General features: G+C 38.8%; 1 protein-coding gene across 1 annotated transcript; it reads right to left on the minus strand.

Annotated features, from left to right (window-relative positions):
• Positions 1 to 4,356: 4,356 nt before the first annotated feature.
• Positions 4,357 to 8,633, minus strand: rpl14 (ribosomal protein L14). The gene is made up of 6 exons (XM_023260956.3): positions 8,585 to 8,633; positions 7,304 to 7,405; positions 7,125 to 7,219; positions 5,912 to 6,011; positions 5,055 to 5,108; positions 4,357 to 4,452 (listed from the first exon to the last, which is right to left on the minus strand). The coding sequence occupies exons 1-6, from the start codon at positions 8,585 to 8,587 to the stop codon at positions 4,393 to 4,395; spliced, it is 414 nt and encodes a 137-aa protein (XP_023116724.1). The 5' UTR covers positions 8,588 to 8,633; the 3' UTR covers positions 4,357 to 4,392.
• Between the last annotated feature and the right edge of the window lie 762 nt (positions 8,634 to 9,395).

A 9,395-nucleotide genomic window follows, 5' to 3' on the forward strand; every position in this document is an offset into this window, starting at 1 on the left:
CTACCTAGGTTCATCTTTCAGCGTCTACATGACTTTAAAATATGGAATATGTTGACGATGGACTGGGACCTGTCTTCACCCTAAGTCAGCTGGGATAAGCTCAAGGAATTAAATCCATTTTAATGTTGAGGCTGACAGTATAAACTGACAGAACTGGATTTGAAAGACATTCAAACAAGCACTGAATGCTCCGTTTCACAGCCATACGCTACATTCACAAGTGTTAAAATATGAGAGGGTTAGAAGCAAAAACAAAAAAATCCAAACTGAGTTTTCTATCATTTCTGTAGTATTTTAAGGTCTACATTTTAGTGGTCAAACCCACAACCCAAATAGAGCATTACCATGACGCTGACAATGTTAGACCATTCTTGAAAACACAAAACTTTGAACCCATTTAAGAAAGTGAGTTAGACCACTCTGCTTCCAAACTCTTCATATGATTATATAAGAAACTTGCTTTGACTGAAGGAATCGTGGCTGGAAGATGAGCCTTTTGTCAAATTGTGGGTAAAATGACTCCTTCCATTTGCTATGATGTCTTCTGACCAACCACATATCCCACATAGTGAAATGACCCTTAAAAGTTTATCCCAATGCACTGTCTAAAGTTTTTTTCTGGTAAATGATCAGAAAACAGAAAAAACAGACAGGGTAGCAATTCTTGTTTGTATGAGTCTGCATCATACATATTAAACTGGTGCAGTATCTTTTGGCTTTGGATTGTGGATGTAAAAAGGATTTGGTTGTTTTAACTGAGCTCAAATGTGTTTTTCCAGCAGCAAGCATTCCATTTGCCTCTCTCCTGTATTTATGAAGTTATGAGTGCTCCAAACTGCAACTTCAACCCACCCCTGTATTTCATGGGCCTTTAACTAACTAAAATATTGCTAGTATCAAGGTAAAATTTTGCATGGCTTCATTAAATATACTGAAATTACTACACATTTTTAAAAAAAAAAAATCCTCCAACAATTCACACACAGGGAAATACGATTGCTTCTGGATGTTTTTCTTTCTTCTTTTTGGCAATTCCAAGTGATGCATGAACAATTAACTTAGAAAAACAAGACTGGAACTTGAAAGTATATTTTTTGTTGCTGTTGTTGTTTTTTTTCAGACAAGAAGACCAAAGAGACAAAACTATGTAAATGATTACATCAAAAAACATCAATATGAAATTGGCATTGTATGGTGCCGAAACGTCTTCAAGAAGGGACACTGTGCTCTTATTTTGAAGGATTGTTTATCACAGTATTCAGTGTTGCTGCAGCTAATGACAACGTCATCATCACTGCGCATCGGCCCCATTCATCTCTGACGTCAGAGCTACGCTGAGTGAAAAGCGTGTTTATCAGGCCTGTGATGATAACACTGCATGTATCTGATCTTATTGTCTTTGCCGGAGCTCCGTCCACATCTGGGGCTGATGTTTGAGGCAGAAGCAGAGAGGAGCTGAAACATTTAAACTGCTGTTTGTTTTCTGGCTCTGGCTACAGAAGAACAATGGCTCATTGTCAGTGTTTGTGCTTCCTTTATGGACAACCAGGAGAGCAGTCTTTGGGGCCTCCTTCTCTCCTCACCCATCCTCAGTCACATTTTTGACATTAATGGAAAGCAAAAAGTGCCACAATTCACCTTTGATTGTACTTGAATCAAATAATAATAATTTTAAAAAGCCAAAGAGGTGCTTCTTTTCACAGTGCGCTAATTACAACCCTGTTTAACAGTCGCTAGCTGTGCAATGTGATGCTAATGATATGTATTTAGATGTCGCTTTTTACACCATGGTAACCCTGTTAGTTACGTTGTTTCTACACCATTTTTTAAAGTTTCTGTAGCCAGTCAGTGAAGAGCAAAGTCAGACTAAAGCAATGCATCGATGAAAGGTTCCCACCCTTGTTAAGCTGCAGAGTTGTGATGTCTTTGTGAGTTGTACAGCTGTACTGGATTTAGAGGATTAATTATTAGACTTGCCTATTCTTTTTTTTTTTTTTAAAGACCAGTATTTATCACTGCTGTGTGAATACAGCCGGATTGCATGGGCACCTACGTAATAGATGGCTTTATTTGTTGTAGGTTGATTATGAATTGTAGAGTTTACAAAGACATTGATCACGACTTTTAAAAGCATCTCTGTTAATCTTTTATCTACTTATTTGTTGTGGATGTCACTGCGCTGGTCTGTCCTCTAAAATATTTACACAGCACATATGATAGTCTTGTGGTCTGAGGTGAAAGTTTGAAACCTGTGTTCACCATCACAACAGTTCCCCGACTCCTCCAGAAACATAATTTACTATACAGAAAATGCCATAAAAATCAACATAATAAACAGTTAAATTACACCTTAATGCATCTTACCGGAGCAGAATTGTAATAAGAGCACTGTAAAAAGTGGCGCTGTAATTGGAGCTGTGTATAAAGCAACATTTAGAACCTCATGCAAATTAAGGGTAATTATGGCACTTTTTGTTTTCCATACCCAAAGAGGAATCCAACCTCTGGTGGATGGAGGTGGTGAGAGAGGAGGTGTGTTGGCATTAACTGTACATCCCTGTTCTCTGCACTGAACCAGCTGGGCAATGTTCAAGTGTGTCGTTATGTAATATTTACAAGCCCTGCTCTGCTCTGCTCTGCTCTGCTCTGCTCTGCGATGTGAAGTGGAACCTGTTTGGCTGCTGACAGGATCTCCCACCATGGAGGCTGACTTCCAGCCAGGACTGGGCTGGAGGATGCATGCGCTCTTTAAAAAGGCTCCTTTGATGATCACCTGTGTCAAATGAATTGGTGGCAAGCAGCACTTTGTGGTGATCTGTTTAAGTGACACCAGCTTAAATATTAATTTCCTTCCCATCAGCTCAACCTGACGACAAACAGCTTCCTGTGATATTTGCTCTGTAGAGAAGCTTTATATTCAGGAGGCTCACGTTTGCATGTATCTGAAAAGCCAATTCTCCCCCTTTCATTTAGCATAGTTTAAGTAGAAATACAGACAAAGGGTTCAGGCTCCACTATGAGGTGATATTGCCATCTAGTGGATGTAAATGTTCTAGCCATAAAACACAGATTTCATCCAAGCTTGTGCTTTATATTGGAATTTTCCATCATGTCATTTCAAACTACTCACATTTGCTTCAGATGGTCAGATGAACTCATAGGCCAGGGGTCAAGTAGGAAAATATGTTAATATTTAAGCTCATGTGACACCTTTAAGGTCCACAAAAGAAAATTTGGTTAGATGACTGTTAGATAAATGCTTAATATGAGAATACCTGTAAATTCTGCAGCTTTAAATCTATAAATCATGTAAATATATATGCACTACCGTTCAAAAAAGTTTGGGGTCACCCAGACAATTTCATGTTTTCCATTAAAACTCACACTTTTATTCATGTGCTAACATGATTGCACAAAGGTTTTCTAATCATCAATTAGCCTTTCGACACCATTAGCTAACACAATTTAGCATTAGTATACAGGTGTGATGGTTGCTGGAAGTGTTCCTCTGTACCTCTATGGAGATATTCCATTAAAAATCAGCCGTTTCCAGCTAGAATAGTCATTTACCACATTAACAATGTCTACACTGGATTTATCATTCATTTAATGTTATCTTCATTCAAAAAATGCTTTTCTATCAAAAATAAGGACATTTCTAAGTGATCCTAAACTTTTGAACGGTAACCTATGTACATATACATGTATGTATGCATATACACATAAATACACACTGGATCCTTTCACGGCCAGAATATATCTTTACAACCCTCTTTTTTAAATCACTTTTTCTCTTCTTGACCAGTTCAGTATAAGACTGTATCAAACTTGAATACTACATCTCTGGGCATTGAGATTCTTAAACTTGAGCAACAGTATCACTTACTGCATGTGAAACAAGTTGCTCAGCAAAGATGTGACGAAACAACAGCGGATTAAAAGCTTCACTCCTAGATGACACACATACAACATTCAGTTAGTCCAGTCAACTGTCAACACTAAGTCCAAAATGGTGTAAGTGCAGCCAATTAGCACTCAAGATCAAGTCATGGACGCTGTTTATTACACCTCATTAAGCTCCTACTACTAATGTTAGCTTAGAAAGGTGTGTCACACAATACAACGACCCGTGATGCAAAAGAAATCCTTAGTGTCACGTGTGAGTTTAGTTCCAGACTATAACTCCAGTAACATTTAACAGACAAGTTCTGTTATGTTTTAAAAAATAATAAATCTAACAGTTTGCAAGTCAGTCAAGTTTAATCATAACCAACGACACCAGATCAGGAAAAATCCTCATCATGGATACAGCAAGTTCAACCAAATGTAGAAGGAAAAGAAGAGCAGACGCAGAAGAACAATTGAACAGGACATTTATTGAGTGGAAACTGTTCACTTCTTTGCTGCCTCCTTCTGGAGCTTCTTCACCTCATGCTTGATGATCTTGTTCCTCTGCACAAACAAAAAACAAGCACATTAATTTAAAAAATACTCAATGGCTGCTATAGGATCACCACAGTTTACCTGCAGACAATACATTTTAACTGATCGCAGGTGGAAGAAGCACACAGACATCAGTTTACTGATACCACAGTGTAGAAATGTGCTGATACAAGTAGTAATATATGACTGAGGACAGAAGTATTAGCATGAACATCTAAGTAATGTAAGTCAAAATTTAGCTGTTGGTTAGATTCTCTATTATTGAACTAAATACACAAAGGCACCAGTAACTTTAGCTGTCAGATAAATGTAGTGGGGTAAAAGGTGCAATGTTTGCCTCTGAACTGTAGTGGAGAATTATAAAGTAGGACAAAATGGAAATACTTAACACAAAATTGTAAATGTGAATAGATCAAACTGATCCATCAACAACTTAATATCAGTATAACCAGGACCAGTCAGGGTATGTAAGAGACGGCCTCGCTACATTGGGAGTTCCTTGTTTGTTGCACAACAGGCAGAATTAATATTCATGTACTTTGCCAGCCAACTGATCTTGCATTAATTAAACCTGCCTAAATAAGGTGAGGTGTGTTTTCTCTTCAACTTACCATCCTCTTGGCCTTCATCACCTTGTAGCGGTCAAAGTCTGACATCTTGGCCCTCTGCAAAAATAGTGAAGAAAAAGGTCAGTGATATGGAATTATCCAACTGCCTTTTTTAAAACCCATTTTAAGTTCTGGATACATTTTGTAATAGAAGTAATGAATGGTGGCTGGAATCCGTTTGGCTGTGCCAGTGTACTGCATTACTGTGCAAACCAAAAAGTGTCAAATCATAAAAGACAAGATGCCATCAAATCTGATGCTCAGGGTTCAGCCCCAGACTGACAGGGTGCAATTAGCTGCACACATTTATAGTAATTTTCCAATGAAAATTACTTTGCAGTTTCAGGTTTCATGGAGGAAAAAATGCAGTCTATTTACTGTCATGTTAGGAAATGTCACATTATGTCTTGACACAGAATCAAGTACCAAACTATATGCTGGCTTGACATGGAAAGTACTATGAAAACGTTCAGTTATCAGCATCACTGCACCAGGTCTCGTTTCCATAGTCAAGCAGCAAACTAGTTTTCTGAAGACACTCAACTCCACCGTTTACTTGCTCAAATGAGAGGGGAGCCCATAACTACAACTTTGTCACCACAGCTACTTTTGGCTCTAATAATTACATAAGACTCATTGGCGATATGTGAAATACTTCCACATACAGAAATTAAAATCCATTGCAATGTGTAGCTCATACCCATTTTTAATTCTAAAGTCAAATTAAAGACATGTCCAAGATCAACTCTAGCTCTTTCTGAATTAATGCAACATTCTTTGATCTGTAATCCAAGAGACTCACTAGCAAAAGGATAAAACTTCAAATTTGTTGAGAAAAAACTGAACACAGGAGGCCTTACCTTTTGTCTTGCCTCGATCTTCTTGGCCCAGCTGCTCTCTGACCACTTCTCGTTGACTTGGGCCTTCTCCCAGGCTCTCCTCACAAACTTCTGGCGAGCACTGTGAACCAACACATACAATAAGCACTGATACTAAGGATGTCCGTTAATGTTTCATCAAAAGTAAAAAAAAAACTCAGTGGTAAAAAAATTCCTGTAACAGCAGCACAAGGCCACCAAACTCATGTTAACGCTGGCCTCTACATTAGGCGCTGTGATCACTGGTCAGCTGGACAGTTCTTCATACAAGTAGTACTGCAGGATGGTCACATTAGATGCCCTTAAAGACATATCTGAAGTCCAACATGGACACAAATCGACAATGACAGTAGGGCTGTAGTCAATCTTGTTTGGCTCAAATTGTACCTTCATTTGATTGGTCGAGTTGCTATCTTTGCATAAACTAAATCAGCCATAAGGCACTCAGCGCCCTCTACTTAACAGTCTTAATATTACTCAAAAATAAACCATAAATAAAACATACAAAGGTGGTATTTGCAGCCTAATAAATCAATTTAACATGCTTATGTTACACTGAAATGATAACAGACTCAGAGCAGACAAGTGTGTAGCTGTCCATGATTTCTGAAAATAGAACTAAATCAACTGGTGATCCCAGCACAAACATTAGACAAATACAACACAGACAAGCTGTTTTTAGATGATCTGTCATGTTGGTTGCTGAGCTGTGACATCTGTAGTGTTACACTCAACTGTTTGGCCACCCAGCATACAGCTACACCAATGATTTTTTTTGGAAATGGTGTCAATTACTCTGAAGACAACTGAGTGAACATTAAACAAGTTGGACCCAACGGTCTCCATTATATTCTGACAGTTCAAAGTTCTGAAAAGGATGTGGCGTTCACAGATAGTATGTTCTCCTGCCACCAAAATTACTATTATTTCCAGAAAGCTACTGGTGAAGCATTTTTCACTTCAAGATTGTCCAACCAATGAAGATTTTGTCAAATGAGCGGATAATCGACTAACCAATCATACTGGAGACTACAGCCTTGAATAAATGACACACCACCATGTGAAATGCTGTGACGTTAGTGTGTCATCTTTACTAAGTCTGTCGGGACTTTACACTTGTATGTGTGTTTCTTCTGAGTGTTTTTCTGGATTAGAAAAAAAAGACATTTTGATATCAGGGAGTACAGCCACTCACCTGTGAGGTACTTTGATGACATAGTCTGTGAGCTGCATGCACTTGAAGGGCATGGCTTGCCTCTTCACTCCTGTGCAGGGACCATCAACAAGAGCCTGGAATGCACAAGAAACAATTCACATCACAAAGTCAATTGCAAGGACAACACTGATTAATCTGCTGTATTCCAGAGCACTCACCCTGTTTTGGTCAATGACATCTACGATGGCCACCAGCTTGCCGGCATGGGGTCCAAAAGAGACGTAGGCAACGCGGCCGATCTCAACGAATCGCTTGAACACCTGGAAGATGTAAAATAAATGCACATTAGAAAACATACAATCTGAAATGTGTTGTGTTTGAATAGCTGGTTACACTAGTATTTTGACTTGCTTAATCTAAATGTAGACTCAATGTGTGAGGTCTTCTCCACACAAGACAACCAAAAGGTTTGGAGGCTGAAGATCTACGCAATTTGTAGGTTAGCCGTTGTGTGATGAGCTGTATCACCCAGTATACATACAAGTACAGCTGCTGTTATCTGCATCAACAGTCAGATTGGAAACACGCAGAACATTGTGTGAGTGGTAACAGCAGAAGTGTCTCTGTGAAACTTTAACATTTCTTGAAACACAATAAATGGTGACTACAGAAATGTTGGCAGTTTACACCGTAATCATGTATGACGTTTATGACAATTATAGGCACTACTGTGGTATTTTTACAAAGCGTTTAGACTGAATGTATTTGGTATGTTTCATAAACATTTTAACCTGTATTCAAGGTGATTTACAAATGAATGTTTTACATTAATTTTTTTGCAACTATCCTATGTACTATAATGTTTAAAATATATTCCTCAATGAAATCAAGTAATTTTTCTGCGTTACTAGTAGTTCTGTTGGCAAGACGAACGCTGCATTTTGTGACTTAAATTGACCTTTAAACACCAATTCGACCGGTCAAAGCAACTAGGCTGGTTTTAATCTAAAGCACTAAGTAGGTAAAGTAATGCAAAAACATGAGGATAATTACGCAGTTCTTGGTAGACGATCACTTTTTAGCGTAACACTGGCTACCTGCATTGCGCTGCTTACTTAGCAACAGCTAGCTTGTGTTCCTGTACCGTACACACAACGGAACTACATTGGACAATGAGTATTAAAGGTACTTAGATGGCACGGCATGTTGAGTATATGGTTTAAAGAAATGTTGGGCTGGGAAAACCAGATGATGTGGGTTTGCTACAGCGAGCAGCTCTGGGCCCTCTCAGGCCGACAGACCACGTTGTAGTGCGGCTACAGCCGACATCTTACACATTTAACGTTAAACCATCAAAGTACGAGACGCGACTTTGTCAAACGTGTCACTGTTATGCTTATGAGTGCTTTACAGACACATATGACTACTCTTACCCCATAACGATGACATATGAACATAAAAATTCGACTTGAAATCGCTCAACCTAAAGAAGAACTCACCATGATGGCGATCCGGGAGCAGAAAGGACGTTAGAGCTTCCGCCAGGCGCACATACGGCTTCCGCTTATGCGGTGCGCATGCGCAATACGTATTTGTTTTATGTTATTGACTAAACTTCTTAATAAAACCTCTTTGTGTGTATATTATCTAATATTTGGAGACTACTGACACAGTACGCTTAATAAAATGAGAAAAATCCGTCAAATATACACTGGGCAGCCAAAACAGGAATTCCTGCGTCACACTGTTGCCTTCACAGACTCTGTGAAACGTCGGAATTAAATAAGAATCAACCGCAACAATACAACGTGGTGGTGGTAAACACCATCGGTATTGTTTGAGCTCTGTTACACGGCCCCAGTGTTGGTCTGCTGTCCTTCAGGTGCATAAATCAATCCTACTAAATCTCATGTTTGCAGCAGGGCGCCCACAGAAAAGTTTCATAGAGAGGACAAGACGGGGCCACTGAAAATCCTGTTGTGGTACAGATAAACAAAAAGCCAAAAATTTATTAGTCGAGGACATTTGAAAACAATGTCCATATTAGAGTAAAGAAATTGTACGCTGATATGCTTCAGTTTGGTATTTTTTAGTTAATTTTTACCAATCATATGATGTGCATAGACAACTACAGGTACAATTAACTTTATGGATATTATTATGGTCAACTTTCAAAGCCCTCTGACACAAATCCTGAATAGTAATAAACAATTTTCCAAAAACTTCTGTGCTTCGACATTTGCAAAACATTTCCACTCTCCTTCACTGCACTGGGGTGGTGCTATGTGTTCAGAGTGCGCTGTTTCGAAA

This window comes from Amphiprion ocellaris, chromosome 15 (assembly GCF_022539595.1).
Source record: "Amphiprion ocellaris isolate individual 3 ecotype Okinawa chromosome 15, ASM2253959v1, whole genome shotgun sequence".
In the NCBI taxonomy this organism is placed as follows: domain Eukaryota; kingdom Metazoa; phylum Chordata; class Actinopteri; family Pomacentridae; genus Amphiprion; species Amphiprion ocellaris.